Genomic DNA, 21,255 nt, shown 5'->3' on the forward strand with positions numbered 1-21,255 from the left:
AAAAAAAAGGAAACAAATGTCAAAGGAAAATGACGTGCGTCAAGCGAATCATTGGCCCACTACCAATAACACCCTCTTGGTTCTACAGGTTATGGGGAAGAAAAACAATAAACGAACAAGATAAGCAATAAAGGAAAAGAACAAAAAAAAAACGAAAAACGAAAAGAACCCAGTCGGGTGGAGGAAACAGGAATAAACAAGAACGTAGGAGAAAACGAAAACGAAAACGAAAGTAAAGAAAATAATAAAGCAGATGCTCCTCCTGTTGCGGCAACGAGGAAACATCCATATCATGTCCCCTTCGGAACACTCTCGGGGGGGAATACAAACGGAAACTCTCATATTTATGCGCAATCTCCAAAATGAAAACTTCCACTCTAACTTCTTGTTCGGTCGATTGGTTTTACTCCTCGTCAGGCTCATGTCCGTGTAACGTAACAGGTATTAAAATTGGAGAAGGAAAAGAGTTTAATTGAAGCGACATCCCATGGGCAACGTTGTTGGCATAACAGGTGTGGCAAATAACTGTTGTTGTGGGTGTTGGTTGGTAATAAAAACTTGCCTCGTTGAATTGGGTTGAAGCTGCTGCTGAATGTACGCTTGAGGTTGCACCTGCTGGAGCTGATTTGTACTTATAGCCATCATACACGACTGCTGTCCACCAGGTTGAACAATTGCATACCCCTGCGGTGGGCGGGAAATGTTGGAGTATTGTTGTGTAACGAACTGCTGGGGTTGAGCCAATTGCTGGGGATGGAGTTGCTGAGGCGGAGCCTTCCAAACGTATTGCATTACCTGTTGCTGCTGTTGTTGCTGGGAAAAGTCACGAAGGTCCTGACCTATTGGGCTTTGCACGCTACCCACCTGACTAATTTGCTGGGTTGGTACCATCACCATCTGGCATCCAGTGGAACCATTTACATTTTGCACAGGTGTTAGGAACTGCACGTAACCCGGTGGCGGTGCAGATGTCCCGGAAGCGAGGGACGGAGTGGCCTGAAGGCGCTGAGTTGCCCCTGGTGCCGAAGTTGCCATCGGCGAAGGAGGAGCCGCAAAGGATTGAACCATTTGATTCAAACCAACTGCCGGCGTAAACGCACCACTCAAGGCGGTTTGTTGCTGCTGTGGAACTACCGCAGGCCGTTTCTGCATGGAAACCGACAATAAACTCGACGGAACAATTTGTGTTCCCATAGAGTACACGCCACCAGGCATCTGCACGATGGATTGAACCCCTGCTGAGGCCCGAGCAACTTGTGGGTTGGCCAATGGCATTTGCTGCGCCGCAGGCATCTGTGCGTGTTTCGATCGCTCCCCAACCCACTCGTAGGGAGGCGGGCAATCCTCCTGCGGATTATATGACGGAAGAGTTCGCTGGCCCGTACCGGCAGGCGGCTGATCATAACCGGCCACGGGATTTGCAGAGACCAGAGCAGGTGGAGAAGTTGCGGAGGGTTCAGTCACACTCATCACACCGGGGGTTGGCGGTTCACTGGAACTCAGCGGCTGAGAGAAGCGCGAATATGCACTGAGTAGGCTCTTTGAGTCTACCTGATCCAACGTTCGTGACGTTTCAAAGGTCGAGTGACCGGACTCTTGAGAAACAAGGAGAGATTTGGAATCCTTCGAGCGTAACATCGCCTCAGTGTCCAGAGCCGTGTGAAGATGATTTGCAGCACCCTCTGGTACAACAGCCGTCGATGCAGGAGCCGCTGCCCCGGACCTCGCTTTGCGCATTACCATTATGTTGTCATCATCATCATCATCATCGTTCATTTGCCGTGTGAGGCTCTCCGTGATGGTGTCAAGATTATCTCGGTCATCGGAGGTGCAGAGAAACATCGTATCGTAATTGAATTCAGTCATTGGTATAGGACTCAATGGACCGCAGTACAAATAACAATAGGATGCTATAGAGAGAAAGAAGGCTTGCAACCTTTGCCCACGGTCGTCTCCAAATCAAATAATCCTTTTCCACAGATGCTTTCTTTTCCTCTTCCTCCTGTTGCTCTCACAGCTTCTTCGACAACAATGCAGAAAAAAGACTTCTGTCTTTTCCTAGTCCTTTACTCTGTTTGTCTGTTTGTTTGTTTGTTTTTTTAATTTTTTCTTTACAATTTGTTTTTTTTTTTGTGTGTGTGTGTGTGGTTTTTCTTGGCTTCCTTCAAAAATGATGATTTTCTGTTCTGTATTTTTTTTTAGTTTTTTTTTTCTCTTTAAGCAGTACCTTCTTCTCAATTCGCTTCCCTTCTTTATCGCTCGTTTATCTGTTGCTTTTTTTTCTTGATAATCTACAAGAATTTAAATGCAAGTTGGAGAATATTTTACAAAAAAAAAGGTCGAAATGAGGAGTAGCGGGGATGTTATCAATGCATTTTGTATCTCGAAGCGTAAGAACAGCTGGCAAAACAGATGGAGCTGCCAAATGGGGGAAGTAAACCTATTCAAGAAATAAACAAACACTACTGAATATAATTGCGAAACCGTTTGTAAAGATCAGGCATATGGAAGTCGAAAAAAAAAAACACTCGGAAACCATGAAAGTTAAAAAGAGCGAGGGAATGTTTTTCAGTCAGAACCGCAAAACAAAACAAAACAACAATTCCACTCGTCTCTACTCCCCATCATTGAAAGGTGGTGCACCAGCTTCAGTAATAGCATACATACGTGCAAGTGAGTTATAACCCATTACGTCTCCTGCGCGTAGCAAATTTCCTGCGTCGCAGTTGAAGGGGCTTCTGGCGTCAGGTTCCGTTAGCAAACTAATGATTGCACGACAAACACTTGAAATAGTCCACGCAGGAGACCACCGACTTTTCAAAATATCAAGGCACACAGCGCCCGTATCGAAGTTAACATTAGGATGAAAAACTTTCGTCACAAACCACGCAACGGGAGGCACCATTGGGTAATCCCGTGGTATTTGTAAACGAAGACAAAAACTACCACCTTCATACGGTGTGTCTGGAGGTCCATCTAACACCGCTTCCCATGAAAATAAATTATTTGATTCCACCAGCTTTAGCACAACATCATTGTCAGGGTCACGCTGAACTTCTTTTAGCTCTTTCGAAAGCCGGCTGATGGGGCACGGCATAACAACAGTTATTAAACTCCTACAAACTCTACACATATCATCACAGAGGTTTTTAAAAAAAAAATGTAAGAAGCTCAATTACGTACAAACAGGAAGCTAGTTACACAAATTGAAGGTTGTAATAAGAAACACAACAATTGCGTTAAAGGAATACATGACAGGCAAAATCCTACAACTCCACAACAAAGGCATAATACAGTTGTATATATAAACCAATTAGAGAGAGTTGGATTGTTTTTTTTCCTTTTTTAAAGGCCAGACAAACACAGTTCCCCACAAAAAAAGTTTCTTCACCCACACAATTAAAAAAAAAAAAAGGAACAGCTCCCACAAAAAAAAAAACGGCTCTTTTTCGCATCAAACCGACAAGGAAAACGCAGCGAAGTCTACAGGATTGGAAAAAAAAAAACAATAATATAAAAATTTAAAAAAAGAAAAAAATACAATCCTTTACAACCCTCCAAAAAACAATTTAGATGAAGAAAAAAAGTGTATAATACTCTTAAAAACACGCTTTGCATGGAACTGAAAAAAATATTTAAAAAAAACTTCAAACACAGAGGTAGTTAAAAAAAAATACAAAGTATATAAACATTACAACTCTAGATTTTTTAAATTGGCAACAATAAAACCATAACGAGAAGCCTTAAGTAACACCCAACAATGACACGTTTGCGTGTATGTAATCCCTCACGCTAATCCTTGGCTGCTACACCGAAACGGTACTACTTGGACTACAAAAGACCAACTAATGTGAAAGTAAGGGAAAATAATAATAAGCGTAAATTGTGGTTCTTATTGTTTGCTGCACTTCCCATTGAAGACAAACGACCTTCACCAAACTCGATCAGAGAAGCAACTCCAGCCACCTCCATCGTTTTATTCAGCTTGACCTCTTTTCTCCGCACGGCAATGCTGGCAATAGTAATCAGCTGTGTGGATGTATTCAGATCTTCAAGCATATGAGAGACCACACGTGTGTCACTCTCCAGTCGCTCCGAGAGATTTGGAAAGTTGTCCATAAGTTTCTTCCTCATATCATCCAGAGATTTGGGTGTCACCACCCAAGCTGTTTCCCCGCACACCTCAGCAGCCTTCTTTGCTTTCTCATCTGCAGCATTTCCAGCTATCTTCCTTAGCGTATTTTCCATGAGTGGTAGGTAATGAGCCCTTATACTTTTGAGATTCCTTGCATAGCTGCTTACCTTCTTAAACACATTCTGTGCTTTATTTGCTGCTTTCGCAACCTCAGCAACGGCCCGCTTCACCTGATCCATGTGTCCCCCCGGGCGCTTTGCATTCGCTTGGCTCCGTTCCTCCACTTTAGAAACCATTGCAGAACGGCTTACAGCTTGCTCCGTGAATGCGTCCACTGCACCTTTCAGGCCTCTGTACTGCTCAACCATCAAACACACTGCTTGTGTCTGATTCAGAGTAAGATTGTACTTTCTGGTGATAGAGGCTTTTGTTCCCTCGACCAGTTCCTTCACCGTAGACTCACCTTTGAGCGCCACCGACCTCCAAGTAACGACATTGTAGAGCACAAACTCCAGCTTCCACAGCTCCCCGGAACTTTCCCGGGTGTCATCCTCCAAACCTTTCGAAGCACCCTCAGGTAACGTACTAAACAACTCCAACAGCGTACCGTTAAGGGAATCGGAAGACACGCTTTCAGCAGCTCCCTTGCATTTTTCAGCCGCGCTCCTGACTCTCCAATTGGAATTGTGTCCTGCCACCTCCTTCAGCATGCGCTCTAACGCTGCTACACGATTGCTCCTGATCTCTTCAATATTCTCCGCCCTAAACTCAGTCTCAATGGATGCGGTTTCAGCTTTCTTGGCGGCCTCAGTAACGTTGGAAGCAACACGCTTCGCACGCTCTACGGGATCGGTGGCATTTCTGTTCTCCCACAAGACATCCTCAGCCAAAGTTACATATTCATCACTCCGAGTCTTGGCATTCGATATCTTCAATGATTCGGTAGTTATCCAATATTTTAGGTCACGGACGGCATCTTTCAGTCCCCTGAACTGCTTCAGAGCATTACACAATGTAACAGTTTGCTCAAGTGTAAGATTATTGTTCTTACCAACAGCAAATGGCATGCACAGGAGTACAACTGCTGTGAAACAGGTGAATCGTGTCATTTGGCTCAACTCTCTCTTGGATGTGGAAATCTTGGAATGATGTTTCGTTTACAAAATGGTAAGGAAAGATAGCAACAAAAGTTGATACTATGCATGAAATGACACGGAGAAAATGAGACCAACTGGAAGCCATAATTAGTCACTTATGCACAAGGCACAACATCTTTACGGAAAACACAACTAAAGTCGTTGACATACATGGACTACACAACACAGAAGCAGTGATGTATATGACAGTATGCCTCAGTCACACTTCCATATGTGCATGCACGCTCATAAGCATTGCCAACTTTCTTGCTGTTCGTATCTTATCCATTCATAATCCATCCCCAACAGAGTGGCATCCATTGACAGCATGCGGTAATAAGTGCCTCCAGCAGCTGTCAGACAAGATTAGTTGTGCGACGAATCACATGAGAGAGAAACATTGCTTTCCTCATCGTGGTTGGGATACGCCTGCGCTTCTTCGACGGATGCCGCATGCGGATTATGAAAAGGTGGTGTGTCGTATACAGGCAGCGCAGTGACTCCTTCACCGTTAACATGGGTGTGCCCGCTGTAATTTATAGTGTCTCTGCCACGAGTCGCAGTTGAGTTGAAGGGAAGCACAACGGCTTGGGGTAGTGGTAGAGGAATCGAGCGCATGGCCTGCTGCAAACGGACATAATCACTAAACTCGGCATCAACTATCGCCTGCCACTCCTCTTCCTCCCAGTTCACGAGCCGCACACGCCGCCCAGCCTCGCTTTCAAGCATAAACGTCGACTCCTCGTAGAAGTGCTGTGTAGTGGTGTAACTCATCATGTCATAACTCGTGAGCCGCGACGTATCATGAACGTCCGTCGACATCTCTGACATGGTATCATGAACGGAAACCTCGATTTCCTCACGTGTTTGAGATTGCAAGCGCCGACGCTGTGAGGCACGCCTCATATAAATGGCATTCAGCAGGTCCGGGTGATCTGCCGGTACAGTCACAGGTATTGGATTGACATTCACACCCCTGCCAGTTGGACCCTCATACATGCTGAATTCTCCACTGTAGTCAAATTGTAGTTCCAGTTCCTTTGCATCCACGCGGATACGCTCAATACCGTCTGTAAAGACAAGCGCCATGTTGTAGCGGTCCCTCGCCTCCTGTAATGCGATCTGATCACGATCATCACACTCTTGCTCCTCGACAGAAGTCCAGTCCGCCCTCCCAGGAAAGTCACCGCCCCACGCAAAGTCGTCAACACCCGATGTCATGCCATCGATCATCGTCCTCGCGGTAGTATTGGTATTGGGGGAACCATCACCAGAGTAGAACCCCAGAAGCAGTGGGTTGTTACCGCTTTCCAAATATTCGGGGTCGGGAGATGTTCCACTGATACAAGACATGTCGAGATTGTCCAGCTGCATCTTATCTGCAACGACAAGTTGTCGCTCCTCCTTCTCCTTAGAGCAGCATCGTCGCAAAAAGCACACGGCAAGCAACAACAGCAGCAGAAACAGCAACACAGCTGCCACAATAATAGCAATCACCGCCCCCATTCCCAATGGACCCCAAGCAGACCCACCACATATATCCCCACTTGCCTTCACATTACCCAAAGTAACGCAGTAGGTATTGTCTGTGAGGTCCCATGCGCAAACACTGAACTCCGTGCCTGCGGGGTAGTCTCTAATTTTGTTGTGGTTCATCCTCAACTTACACTTGCCATCTGAGCCCTCACTGGCTTCCCCGACGGTGACGCCCTTGTCAGTGGGGTTGCAACAGTCACCCTTGATCACACGCACAACCGTCTGGCGGTGGGAAGAGTCCGGTGCACGGCACGACTCGAGTGGTGTCACCTTACAAGGTTCCACTATCGAAGGAAATACACTGACGGGTGGAATGAAGCGGAGGCTAGAGCTCAAAGGGACACTGACGACTGAACGGTTGACAGGAGTGGTAGCGCAGAAATATATCGAGTCCGTACCATTTTGCGCGGTAACAGAAACACGGCGGGCGGTTGCCGCGTCATCATCACCCACCAGTGCCCAACTTCCATGTGATTCATTTCGACGCAGGCAACTTCTGTCTGTGCTAAAACCGGGAAGCAAGCTCTCAGCATACAGGTCGTCCATCAAGTACAGAACGCCAGGAACACCAAGAAGGACGTCTCTCCCACGAATATTGTAATACGTAGGGTCAAATGTCTCAATCTGCGCAATCGGGAGGAGCTGCTTTGCCGAAGCAACACGTGCTGCTATCCCATTAGCGCTTATTTTCACAATTTTGGGGCGCGTCGCACTGCCGTCAAAAACCTCCTGGCAGAGCGTCCACACACCCGCGGATGGTAACCCGGCCGCATTCACGTTCTTGAACGATATATTACCACGCGCCTCCTCGTCAGTCGTAAAGAATGGCACCACGTCCTCACCACTACAGGAAGCATCTCGCCGCAGACGAAATGCTGAGTTTGGTGACAGAGGAATGTACACCTCTGCCTCCGTCCCCAGAACAAATGACGACGGAAAGATGATATCAGTAGAAACCTCCACTTCCGATACAACACTGAGGTTCCCGGCGGGGGTCCCAACGCACAACGACACGGAAGGCAACCTCCCTGGAATGAAGGTCGGACCCAGTACAACGCTGCCGCTCGGCCGCACGTAACCCACAGAGTTCCCCGTCAGAGTGGTTGCGCACGCATTTTCGGAGAGATATACACCACGAAAGTCGGAGTTGTGTAGATACGCAAGTGGGTTCTCTGCGTCTTCCCCGGGCACTAACGAGTACAATGGCTTTACTCCAGAGACCACAGGTGTCTGCAGTTTTGCGTGAAACCGAGCAGTGGGAACCGCCGCAGGATCGATCTTCTTCACAATGGGCGGAGTTATGATGAGAACCTCCGCTACTGGTATTGGAGGCGAGGTGGGTTGTTCCCCCAATACACATACACATTTCACGCCTGAGATACCTATTAGCGTAACCGCCTCCTCAGCTGGGGTCTCTGCAAGACCGGGGGCCGCCACAATCTTCTCGCCACACACCGCGCAATCGCTTAGGTACGTGTCCGGTGTTCGGGTAGCGTAGTTCATCACTAAGTTCGCAGGCCCTAGCACCTCGCTGTCGCTATCCACACGTCCATGAATGCTAGGGTTCACAACACGGAAGTTTTTCACTGAAAGCGTCGGGCCATCTGTTGTGAAGACATACCCAGGATCCCTTATTGTGTGTGTACACACGTAAAACGTAAGATTCCGATTGTACCGTGGTGTCATTGTGGCTCTGCTCTGACTAAGTACTCCATTGCAGTCACTCCTTGTGGAAAGAAAAGGACTGGTAAGGATCGCCTTGTCAATGCCATAGTCGGTTACTTGTTTCGCTGGAAGCGCCGTCACCGGCCGTACCGCAGGCTGCTTTCCACCGGGGCATTCATCTAAGTGAATCAGTTGCATAGTCCCACGCATAACATACCCACCGCTTTCCCCACGCTCACAATAGTACACATCTGTCAGATCACGGTTCCGGTATTTGCACTTATCCACATGCAGCGTTGACATAGAGTTGGCTATGACCGTGTCGTACTCACTCAAGATACTGTCAGTACACGCTTCTAAGGTGGAGATCCTCACTCTCCCACTTTGAATGCCACTGGACTCCACGGTCACACTGCGGCCTGCAATAATCGTCGCAGGAGTCATGTAGTGAAAAATATTGAAAGTAGATGCAGGCAACTTATCATACGCAGAAATACCGACACACACCCTGGCACCCTTCGCCACAGCTGGCGTCTTCACAATGGTAACATCCTTACTGTGTTCGCCGGAAGCAAAGGGAAAACTGTCGTACGAAGCATTCGCCTCTGTACAGTTAAGCTCTGGGGGGACAATGTAAACGGTGAGATTCGACGCCCCTATATGCAAGCTACCCCCATCAAGGGTCAAGCGAAGAGGTGTATGCTTCCGTACGAGTGACACATTAAAGGACGCCGTAAACGGGTTAATCACCTTAAGGGGCTTCTGACCAACAGCAACTCCCAAACGCCGCTCATCCTGCTGACACAATGCATATTCGCCTAGTAGAACATCCTCCAAGGGAGTAGTTGGCCCAGTGTAGTAGCGCTCAGTCGCCTCCTCACAAATCCTTGCATTCAGTGGGACTTTGCAGGAAGCGGCGTTGACACAGCGCACGAGGAACAAAGATGCTTTCTTAAGCAGCGGTCTTGCCACAAAATTATTCGTCGACCTACGGACAGCGTACAGAGAATCCACAGCAAAATCCTCAGCACTTACCTTCCCTCCGTACAAGTAATACGATTCATTGGTATCACCCCACCCCACGCAAACATGCAGTTCGCCAGCCTTCTGAACCACAAAAGGTTCTGCACTCCCACTTATAGGGTCAACCCAACCCTCACCGTACACCCTAATGCCACCACCAGGGGCACTTTGGCACGACTCAATGCTCTCGCTCACAAAAAAGCGTGTTGGCTGCAGCGCAGTCAGCGCCTCTCCTCGAAACCTCATGCTGAGGGGAAGACCAACAACGCCAATAGGTGAATCCGGCACAAGCTCTAGCTGCTGCTGTGACTGAATTAAACCTACATCTTCGTATCCATTCCCCTTCCACAGGCATACCTTCCATTTCTTCATACCAACAGCTGTGTACACCACATACGCCGGACCCACTTCAGTAATTCTAATAGCAACGGCAGTACCATCATCCACAATTTCGCCACAGTTCACATCACCCGTTTCCTTAAAAAGCACCTTCAGACCTTTGAGGGAGGTCTTATCAGGTACAATAAAATTGACTCGATTGCTTACGCCAACGAACACGGTCTTGGGGAATACCTCCACATCGGAAACAGCTAACATACCCGATACCCTCACTTTCCAGGCACCCCCATCACTGTCATGGTAACCAACACATACGTACACCTTGCCAACTGTGTTGCGCATCACCGTCACGGACGCCTCCCCTTCAGCAGTTGCATTTACCTCAGAAATGGATGGTGTGCAGCTCTCACTTTCACTGAACACTATGGGCGCCTCAGGCGGTACGGCGGACACCTTGACGGGTGTACTGACACCTTTTACAATGGAAGCCGGCGACAACTCCGCAGGACCGTATACCATGACATTCCCAACGTTCGAATAGGGGCGATTCACAGGATGTTCCGTGCCCGGTGTCTTCACACACAGCACATGTCTACCCGCAGCAGAAAACGCAACGCCGTACAGGGCAGTTGCATTCATGGAGTATGTCTCCCCGACTGGTGTAAGGCAATTATCCAGGGAGAAATACCCAGTTGTTCCTGCCTTGAGAGTCACGTTGGCATCAAGATGAATCGTCTCAGCCACACCCACGAAAAGGGTCCGGTGTTTCAGTTTGTATCGCCGCGTCGCAATATTCTTCACAGGGTAGGTATATCCCTCGTCAGGTTCCTCGTCCGCTTGTAGGTCGACAGATGAGGGAGTCGCGACACACAAAGTCATGTTTGGGAGTGCGTCCTCAGGAACTCGAAACGTGACAGAACTTGCGCCAACTCTCACATCACCTTTTGAGTTAAGTTCCTCACACTCCGGGGTTACCGATAAACCAACCGTTATCACACCACTCCGCCCCGCATTGTGGCCACTCAACAAAACCGTCAAATCAAGTCCACTGATCACGTTGGCTTCATCAAATGATACCGTTGGTGGCGGCAGAACTGTCACAACAGCCGCACGCGCCTTAGGGTATGCAATCGTGCTCCCCTCAAGACACGCGTAGTACGTACCTGAAACAGGTAAGGCAACTGCACCCCCATCCGAACGCGAGCGACGCTTCTTTACTGGGGGGCCCCGATATTGGATTCCTGATGGATCATCCACACGCACAGCCCCTGTACAGTTGGAATACATGTAGAAATCAAGCACCAACTTCACATCGTTAGCAGCTGCAGTTGCTGCATCCATTGTATACTTAATGCGAGTCCCGTACCCACTGTATAGGGTCCGTGGCTGAACGCCGTACTCCCGAACAGTTACCTTGTTCTCAGATGGTGAATATAACCTGCCACCCTTGTGGTAGGGCCAACCATTACACAGAAAATAGTCACCTTTAGGCACAGAAACCTCCATATTAACAACCTGCAACGTTTCCCCACCCACGGGGTCCTGAAGGATCGGATCACATATGGGTGACTGAGAAAAAGTTGCCCACACGAGGTTGCCTACAGCCTCCAAGCGAAATGTTTCGTTCGTATGCCGAAGTGCATCAGTGTTGTTCGTGTCATAACGTGGCACAGTAAGTAACACAGAGGCAGGAACGACGAAAGTTTTGCCATCACTCGTGGGTACCTTAGCACAAAGATAAATCACGCTTTGGACACTCCGTGTCACTCTCACCTCCCGGTTAGAACCCAGTTCTGCAGGTGGCAGACCTTGAATCATGCTCACGTTGTCACAGTTTTCATTGCGGTGAAATGTAATGAAGGTTCCAACAGGCACTGCGTCGCCGAATCGAATAGTGTTGTCAACATCACGTTTCAAATAGCGTGGTATGGCTTCAACAAGGCTCAGCTGCACAGACAAAGAAAGGGAGGGAAACGCATCACCAGCACATATATACACTTCACGTACTTTCGTATCGTACCACGGGTCAATGCCCACATCATTGCTCGTAACCGTGAAATTACATGGCGCATTCTTGGATATTTTGCACTTGGAGCCAATGATCTGTGTATTGTCACATGTACTCATACGCGAAACGAAAATATCTGCTTTGATACTCTGGTCCGTCGTTTCCACACTGAACGGTACGTTCACCAGCGGTTTGTTAGGTCGTAACACAAGTGATGCAGCTCCACTGCTGCATAAAAACGTTGACGACACGATGCACAGAACTGAAGCCCAAAAAGTAAAGGGCACCTTACAGCAATGTCGGTAACGTGGAGATAGAGAGGAAGCATGGCTGGTACCTGTGCCACAGTGGGTTGAATCCCTCCTTAGAAACATTTGCATAAATACCAAACGCTACAACAACCTTTTCAGTACTCGCTTATTCCCTTTCTCTCAACGTGTATGCCTTTATGCTCTTGCAGAAAACTATTTACGGTGTGCGTATTCGCCAACCCGCGTAAACCTAAGACGATTGTGCACAGACTCCTCTGTCTCTGTCTCTCACACTAGTTCCTTACCACGCGATCCGTTTAAGAGGGAAGTGGCTAAACTATGTAAGGTGCTTATGGAGTTACTACGGTACTGACCTTCACTTATCTTCGTGTACTCCGTTTAACTTTCAATTGCCCCTCCGCAGTGATGAACTCTTTTGTTTGATTTCTTCTATGGTTGCTTCTATCCTCAGTTACTATGAAGATACAGCTGTATCTATTACCTCCGTTACTCGACAAAAATGTTTCCCCGGTGAAAAAGGGATGTGCCTCTATGGGTATACAAATGTATGAGTCCACAAATGTATGGATATGCAGGTGTAGAAAATATGCGACCCTACACGTACAGCTTTTCTATGTAACGTCCTGTTGAAATGGCCCTCGTTTACTCTTATTTGTGCTTTCTCGTATCGTTGTCGATCTCCTTCTCGTTCCACAGCAGACTTTTCTCGCAATATCGCTCGCCTGTGTATCGGTAAATCAATTCACAAAACACCTTTATGGTACGAACGGTATATCAAACTGATGAATATTTAGTGTGCGAAGCTTGAGGCTACGCTACTGATCAATGCGAACAGCACGTCGGGCAGAAAACTACAGAAACTAAAACAAAAGGGCTAAAAATGCGGTAAAAAATCTATAAACCTATGTAAATGATGGTAGCGATATATTGTCAGAGCTGCTTCGCGAAAACAGAAATGGCAACTGAATGGCTAACTAAATAAAACAAAAAAAAGATCTAGCAGTAATATCGCGCTGCTTCTGCACAACGTCTAAAGTGTGATGCACGGAAAGGAAGTAGTTTTTCAAGAGAAGTGCACACAAAATGGTAAGCACATGGGTGAGGAATGCGCTCCATAGACATCAATGAATAAACCCCGCGCACACAAGCAAGTGAAACGACATATCAAAAAAAGTTACAATGCAACACTTAAAGAGTACAACATGTGCTGGTGAAGTAACAAAACCCACACATTCACTTTTTAAAAAATGGTCAAAAGATATAATGTCCCTCAATTTATTAAGAAGAGGTGGGCATCAGGGTAGCACAGGCGGATGCAACTCCAGGCCAAGAGGGCAACAAAGACATATGAACTGCAAGTGCAAACAATTACTATAATGTTTTACATTTAGCAACCGACACACTATAAATGACCACAAGGGACTTTAACATGTCCCCGATAGATCCACCCACAATCGCTAAACGAAGTAATTCAAGCGAGCACATAAACTCACGGCAACATTCCAAGCGTAGCAAACACAATGTAGTGGAGAGCAGACGTACAGCACCTGGAAGGCGCCATCTCAAACTCGGTACTCACTAATACATACCACACAGCTGCACAGTTCAGTCATATAATGAACATTAAACGGTTATATATATAATAACTGCTACAATAAGGAAAAAAAGGGAGGGGGGAAAGGGAAGCAATTATGAAGTCAAGACTAAATTAATACTTTACATACACAGCAGAGAATTGCACAATCTGTGAAGCGCTCACACATGTAAGTATACACAAGAAGGAGTAAACACTACAATGAAAACACGGATAAAAATAATGAAGAAACGCTAACGCACCTGCTCACCAACACAACCTGGCAGTCTACATTGCTGTATATGTGATGTGCATAAAATGTCGAGAAACTAGGAACAAACACTAAATAAAGGTACCAGAATAGCCATGCCGATACTTTTTTAAAAAAAAGAGTTTATAAAAAAATACATTAGGATCATGATTAGCATATAAAAGTGAAAACGCTATTGAAAACAATGGCAACAATAAAACCATAACGAGAAGCCTTAAGTAACACCCAACAATGACACGTTTGCGTGTATGTAATCCCTCACGCTAATCCTTGGCTGCTACACCGAAACGGTACTACTTGGACTACAAAAGACCAACTAATGTGAAAGTAAGGGAAAATAATAATAAGCGTAAATTGTGGTTCTTATTGTTTGCTGCACTTCCCATTGAAGACAAACGACCTTCACCAAACTCGATCAGAGAAGCAACTCCAGCCACCTCCATCGTTTTGTTCAGCTTGACCTCTTTTCTCCGCACGGCAATGCTGGCAATAGTAATCAGCTGTGTGGATGTATTCAGATCTTCAAGCATATGAGAGACCACACGTGTGTCACTCTCCAGTCGCTCCGAGAGATTTGGAAAGTTGTCCATAAGTTTCTTCCTCATATCATCCAGAGATTTGGGTGTCACCACCCAAGCTGTTTCCCCGCACACCTCAGCAGCCTTCTTTGCTTTCTCATCTGCAGCATTTCCAGCTATCTTCCTTAGCGTATTTTCCATGAGTGGTAGGTAATGAGCCCTTATACTTTTGAGATTCCTTGCATAGCTGCTTACCTTCTTAAACACATTCTGTGCTTTATTTGCTGCTTTCGCAACCTCAGCAACGGCCCGCTTCACCTGATCCATGTGTCCCCCCGGGCGCTTTGCATTCGCTTGGCTCCGTTCCTCCACTTTAGAAACCATTGCAGAACGGCTTACAGCTTGCTCCGTGAATGCGTCCACTGCACCTTTCAGGCCTCTGTACTGCTCAACCATCAAACACACTGCTTGTGTCTGATTCAGAGTAAGATTGTACTTTCTGGTGATAGAGGCTTTTGTTCCCTCGACCAGTTCCTTCACCGTAGACTCACCTTTGAGCGCCACCGACCTCCAAGTAACGACATTGTAGAGCACAAACTCCAGCTTCCACAGCTCCCCGGAACTTTCCCGGGTGTCATCCTCCAAACCTTTCGAAGCACCCTCAGGTAACGTACTAAACAACTCCAACAGCGTACCGTTAAGGGAATCGGAAGACACGCTTTCAGCAGCTCCCTTGCATTTTTCAGCCGCGCTCCTGACTCTCCAATTGGAATTGTGTCCTGCCACCTCCTTCAGCATGCGCTCTAACGCTGCTACACGATTGCTCCTGATCTCTTCAATATTCTCCGCCCTAAACTCAGTCTCAATGGATGCGGTTTCAGCTTTCTTGGCGGCCTCAGTAACGTTGGAAGCAACACGCTTCGCACGCTCTACGGGATCGGTGGCATTTCTGTTCTCCCACAAGACATCCTCAGCCAAAGTTACATATTCATCACTCCGACTCTTGGCATTCGATATCTTCAATGATTCGGTAGTTATCCAATATTTTAGGTCACGGACGGCATCTTTCAGTCCCCTGAACTGCTTCAGAGCATTACACAATGTAACAGTTTGCTCAAGTGTAAGATTATTGTTCTTACCAACAGCAAATGGCATGCACAGGAGTACAACTGCTGTGAAACAGGTGAATTGTGTCATTTGGCTCAACTCTCTCTTGGATGTGGAAATCTTGGAATGATGTTTCGTTTACAAAATGGTAAGGAAAGATAGCAACAAAAGTTGATACTATGCATGAAATGACACGGAGAAAATGAGACCAACTGGAAGCCATAATTAGTCACTTATGCACAAGGCACAACATCTTTACGGAAAACACAACTAAAGTCGTTGACATACATGGACTACACAACACAGAAGCAGTGATGTATATGACAGTATGCCTCAGTCACACTTCCATATGTGCATGCACGCTCATAAGCATTGCCAACTTTCTTCCCCGATTAACCGGGAGCTCTGTAGCAAACACAGTAACTATGATGTCTCGCAGTCAATGACCAAAATAAAAAATAAAAACAAACGCGAGAGGTCTGACAGACCTTTTCCCCCCATATTTTTTGGATCAACGCAATCACGCAAATTGGGCGCATCAACCGCACGATAGGAGAGCATTCATAAGTGGAACTACACCAGGCTCCGTTGAAAAAATAAAAAAAAGAATGGTCATTTAGCATTTCACGGCACCCCGTGCCGGAAGAAAATCACAATTCAAGGGCAGTTTATCGTCACCACCACCCTCGCTAGAGGTCATCTTGAATTTTGTTGGAACCCGCACATTTTTTCGTGCAGCGCTTATCGATTTACAAGCCCTTACGCGTTTCTTCACCCCACAATGTGGCGACGTTGTGTTATTCTTGTTGATTTCATTGTGTGACCCAACATCGTTCTTACTTTCGTGACAACACGGTGTAGTGCACCAGTAATGAACGTGTCGGTTTCGCACATTTGCACACAACCTTGGCTCGCGCTCCACACATCTCTCATGTGCCGTTCTTTTCTCGTTCATAACTGTTTTTGTGTTAAAACACCTGCATATATTTTTGAAATAACCTTAAGTAGTTACCGGTCAACTCGAGGCATTCATCAGAGCCGTTGCGCGTGGGAACTGAATATATGTTGATTACATCAGCGTCCGTAAAGACGTTAAAGTTTCGGCAACGGCGTAACTGTGGGGAGGACCAATCCTACTGAAATGAATAACGCAGATATAAGATGTGTTGTTACTCACGACACTTGGTTCATGTCAACCTAGCAAAAAAGGCAAAGTAAAAAAGAGAAAATAACAGATCGAAACAGAAAAGTGGATAATGGTATAAAAAAGTTGGCAGTGTGAATGTTGTGGGGAGAGGGAGGTGGTGGCAACATTGAAACGGAACGTGGGCTTGCGCTACGATATGGTTAGGCATTCCAGCAAATGCTGCCTAAGACTTAAATTGCAATGCCAAGAAACAAAAATGGGTTATTGAGAAGAGACGAGAATGCAGCATAAATTGAATTGAAGGCACCAAAGCAAATAAATTTCTGCATGTGGGTGGGAATACTCCTGACTTGAGGTATCGCGGTGGCCTGCTGCAACCCTTCACTATACGAGTGACGGTGCGCGCAACGTAACTTTTCTTGCGTCGAAGTCTTTCTTCGATGCAGTCGCCAATGAAAAGAACTGAAGTTAAAAACTGCACAAGAACGAGCCTACACCGCGCTACAGGGGGGGACTTTAAAATGTGGTACAGACAACTAAAAAAAGAAGTAAACAAAAGAAACGGGAGGAATTCAAGAAACAAAAAGAAAAGGCGGAGAGTAATCTCCCGTCATATCATTCGTCTTCTCACCAAGCCCAAACGCTTTCTTTCCCCCTTTCATTGCCCTTTCTCAACAAATTTTTTCACCTGCGTTCCTTCACATTACATACGACCCCATACCGAGCTCCAGCATCTACAAAAATTGAAAACAAAACAGAAGAAAAGAAAAATAGAAAGAAAAAAGAAAAAAAGAAAGGGACTTGGTGCGCGCCGTCATTGTTCCAAGTTACCACGCGCAGGTATATCCGTTTTGGCATAAAGTTGCTAGTCGCAACTCAAAATGTCCCTTTTTCACAGGTCACTCTTATAGCCCCTTTCCCCCTTGTCGGCTCTCATCACCCCCCAGCCCACCCTCCCACTGTTCACCGCATAATGTTTGACACCAACCCCACTGCACTGTTTGCCGTCACATTCACCTTTTAGTCTCACTGTTGTGTTCATGGGGGAAAAAAATTGAGAAAACATACTACGCTCCACCGCAGAAACGCCTCACAATTTCCTCCACGTCGTTGGCAAGCTTAGAGGATACAGCGTGAGTTGCGGCCTCTGCATACACACGCACAATAGGCTCAGTGCCACTGGGACGCGCAAACGCCCTTGCAACCGTTGCAGATGAGGGAGTTGCTTCATTGGCAGCCGCAACCGCGGCGTCAATGGCCTCCTGCAACCCTGGTGGAGTTAGGGCCCGTCTTTCATCTTGTGTGTTTGTTATCACTTTGGGATTCTTCACTTTCACTTTAAGCTGAGTCGATGGGATGTCAGTGTACAAACGGAGCCACGAGTCGAAGCTCATTTTGTGAGCCAACAGTATCAATTCGCAAGCAAAGACGTTGGCAATCGCATCCCCGCAAACTTGAGAAATGAGCCTTGGGAGCAGTGAAAGCACGTGTCGTGTTTTCGATGGAAGGGAGGGGACCTTCGCGTCAATCGCATCCCCATTAAGAAGAATAGTACCGTGGCCGTTGGATTCAAAGTACGCACCAATGTCGCATTTATGTGCTATCGGATGTAGGTTTTTCACTCCAGTTTGGGATGAATATGTCCGCAGCCCAAGCCCACGTTGGATGTAGTCTGTCGATGCGCCGTTGGCGTACGCCGTTTGTACCACTCCAACGTCCAACAACTTCAGTGCCTCACCACCAATCCACTCACGGACGGAAAGCGCGTAAAGAATGGAAATACGGTCCCCGTCTAGTAGACGCCAAACATCCTCGCCAGTTTCCCTGTCGTGAAAAAAAGCCACAACACGGTCGGCATCCCCATCGAGGGAGTAGTAATGCACCTCCTCATTCTTATCTGATCTTCGTTTTTCATAAGTCGCAGCCCATTCCTTCGTACCGTTCGAAGGGTATTGTGCCTTCTGAGTGTAGTCAGCACCACACATGTAGTTGAGGGCGTTGATATCGTCGACGTTATCATGTAGAACAGTCACGTCAAAGAACTCCTCGAAGACACCTGAGGTCACCTCCTGAGCACATTTGAGAAGTGACTTGAGAGCAACAGCACCAACGCCACTGGCGGCGTCGATCACAATCTTTTGCCGTTGCCGCGGATTTGTACCCCCATTTCCCTCCGTCACAAACCGCAGCAACTCTCCTAATGAACCAAAAACCTCTTTTGCGTATAGCGCCGAGGTGAAGTCAGCGGGTTTCATTGCTCCAGGCCCCGTAAGTTGCTCCCTGTTTGCTCGTCCAACCAAATAGTGCAACTGAGGAGTAGTAAGCACACCATGATCAGCATAGGTCACACCGATCGCCTGTAAAGAGGAAAATATGGCGCTCAAAATGTCCACACCTGTTGGGCGTGTATCCCTCGATAGGTGAACCGCACCAAACGGGCAGCGAATCTTCACATCCTCCGGTTTTGGTTGTTCAAGGCCGTGCAAATTGATACAATCATTCAACACTTTCAAAAGTTCCTCACCTGTGGAGGCGTTGGCCGCTTGAGTGCACGTAGTCTCCCATGAAGTCTCCAGCATGCCACCATCCACATCAATCAGCTTAAGACCATTGTCCCCACAAGGGTTATGAGACGCCGTGACCATGCAGCCAACCGAGCAACCGTTCAACCCGCCAAAATTCCCTTTTTTGATGGCCCACCACACTCGAAGGACCGCAACATAAACAACACGAGAGGCCACTGGGGGCAATAACGTGCCAATTGTACGGAACCCCGATGTGCCGTATGGCATAGGGTCCACGCGAGCATCGTGCAGCAGCGGGTACTTCGCAACCGCGGCACAAATCGCATCCGCAACCACAGCCTGCAGAACCATACTCTCCGTTTTAACTTACTGAGTATATAAACGATATATACGTATATGTATATATATATATATATATATAACTCGTGTTGCTTCCTTCCTTCTGCCTCTTGCTACTTCTTCAAATGGTATTGCTGTTTTTTACTTCCCCTTTTCTACTGCGATATATGGGCACCAACTAACGTGAGGGATCAGTTTTGAATTAAACACAATAAACACACGTGTACACTTAAAAAAAAATATATATATATATATATTTTTAAACCATTGTTTGGAAGAAAAAAATGAGAAGAGATCGAAGAGGCATTTAAATACATGTGTACGCACAGGCAAATACGAACTTTGTCATCAGGGCAACAGAAGAGAAAAGCATTTAGATATTTATAGAGGTACATACGCATGTGTAGATGTGCATATATCAGGCAGAACAGCCAGAACAACAAAAACAAAAACAAAGCTAGAAAAAACAAAAAGGGATCCTGAGAGCTGAGCTAATAGAGGAAAAGAGAAGAGAAGAGAATGGCATACACAGACATATATATATATATATATATGTGTGTGTGTGTGTTCAACTTTTCGCACAGGCACATTGCAAAGAAGAAAACAGTTAACCTTCCTTTAGGAGCAGACAAGAACGCAACACAAGGAAGAGATGGATTCAGAAGCAAGGCACCGAACGTGGAACAGTTTAAGAAAAGGAGAGAACATAGAAGGATGTGGAGAAGGTAAGAAACGGGGATCTTCCTGAAAATTAGGATAGAGAGGAAGAAGAACACCTACAGAGAACCATACAGTGAGGAGGACAACAACAACAACAGCAGCAGCAGAAGCGGAAGCAGCAGCAGCAGCAGCACCCGGAGCAGAGTCAGAAGAAACAGAAATAAGCCTTGAATGGTGTAAGGGAATGATGAATAGAAAGTTGTTTGTGTGCTGTGGTGGGTGGGTGGAGGAATCGATAACAACGTGATGTCGCTTCTTATCCAAATCCCATCTCCCTTTTTGCACTCATCCCCTTCTTATTTTTTTTTCCATCGCCCTTTCTTTTTTTGTTGTTGTTTTTGTTTTTGTCGTTTTGTTTTTTTCCCCTCCCACGTGAAGGACAGCTGCCGAACCAGAAAATACGGGACCGATAGAGGCAAGAACACAAGATCAGATGCACTTTGAATGGGTACGCAGGTAATAGTAAAAAGGACCAAAGGGGAGGGAAAAGGGGGGAAGAGGAGGAAAGAGGGGGCGAAGAGCAAAGCACACGCAGATGCAGATGCAAATGCATACAAATGAACGGGGCCAGTGAGCAATTTCCATACTTTGTTTATTCGTCAAGACAAAATAAAAAATAAAAGAAAAACAGAACTGCACAGAGGTTCGAAATCAGACTAAAATGGTGGGATTGAGGTGTAGAAAAACTGCAAACTGACAGCAAATGCAAAAGCTCCGCTCTCTCTCTACTCTTCTTACCTTCTTTCCCTTAACCTCTCCTCCCCACCCCATCCACCCTTTTCTGGAGATGAACCGCGGGACTGTTTCTATTCTTCGGTGAAACGCATGGCAAAGACATAACGAAATTCTTCTTTAGTTCTTACTTTTTTTCTCTCTCTCTTTTCCTTTCGAACCTTATGCGCCCTTTTTCTTCCTTGAGGGGTTTGCACCTGCCTACTTCT

General features: G+C 46.6%; 6 protein-coding genes across 6 annotated transcripts; all 6 read right to left on the reverse strand.

The window, feature by feature from the left end:
• Window positions 1-468: 468 nt before the first annotated feature.
• Window positions 469-1,866, reverse strand: TbgDal_VIII520 (hypothetical protein, conserved; the record flags this gene model as incomplete). Its single annotated transcript, XM_011777074.1, has 1 exon — window positions 469-1,866. The coding sequence occupies one exon, from the start codon at window positions 1,864-1,866 to the stop codon at window positions 469-471; it is 1,398 nt and encodes a 465-aa protein (XP_011775376.1).
• Window positions 1,867-2,614: 748 nt separating this feature from the next.
• TbgDal_VIII525 (ubiquitin carrier protein, putative) lies at window positions 2,615-3,133 on the reverse strand (the record flags this gene model as incomplete). The annotated part of the gene is made up of 1 exon (XM_011777075.1): window positions 2,615-3,133. The coding sequence occupies one exon, from the start codon at window positions 3,131-3,133 to the stop codon at window positions 2,615-2,617; it is 519 nt and encodes a 172-aa protein (XP_011775377.1).
• A 698-nt stretch (window positions 3,134-3,831) lies between these two features.
• On the reverse strand, window positions 3,832-5,244 carry TbgDal_VIII530 (T. brucei spp.-specific protein; the record flags this gene model as incomplete). The annotated part of the gene is made up of 1 exon (XM_011777076.1): window positions 3,832-5,244. The coding sequence occupies one exon, from the start codon at window positions 5,242-5,244 to the stop codon at window positions 3,832-3,834; it is 1,413 nt and encodes a 470-aa protein (XP_011775378.1).
• Window positions 5,245-5,637: 393 nt separating this feature from the next.
• On the reverse strand, window positions 5,638-12,222 carry TbgDal_VIII540 (hypothetical protein, conserved; the record flags this gene model as incomplete). The annotated part of the gene is made up of 1 exon (XM_011777077.1): window positions 5,638-12,222. One exon carries the CDS (start codon window positions 12,220-12,222, stop codon window positions 5,638-5,640), a length of 6,585 nt encoding a protein of 2,194 aa, XP_011775379.1.
• A 2,038-nt stretch (window positions 12,223-14,260) lies between these two features.
• Window positions 14,261-15,673, reverse strand: TbgDal_VIII550 (T. brucei spp.-specific protein; the record flags this gene model as incomplete). The annotated part of the gene is made up of 1 exon (XM_011777078.1): window positions 14,261-15,673. The coding sequence occupies one exon, from the start codon at window positions 15,671-15,673 to the stop codon at window positions 14,261-14,263; it is 1,413 nt and encodes a 470-aa protein (XP_011775380.1).
• A 2,124-nt stretch (window positions 15,674-17,797) lies between these two features.
• On the reverse strand, window positions 17,798-19,606 carry TbgDal_VIII560 (conserved hypothetical protein, conserved; the record flags this gene model as incomplete). The annotated part of the gene is made up of 1 exon (XM_011777079.1): window positions 17,798-19,606. The coding sequence occupies one exon, from the start codon at window positions 19,604-19,606 to the stop codon at window positions 17,798-17,800; it is 1,809 nt and encodes a 602-aa protein (XP_011775381.1).
• Between the last annotated feature and the right edge of the window lie 1,649 nt (window positions 19,607-21,255).

Source organism: Trypanosoma brucei, chromosome 8 (assembly GCF_000210295.1).
Source record: "Trypanosoma brucei gambiense DAL972 chromosome 8, complete sequence".
Lineage (NCBI taxonomy): Eukaryota > Euglenozoa > Kinetoplastea > Trypanosomatida > Trypanosomatidae > Trypanosoma > Trypanosoma brucei.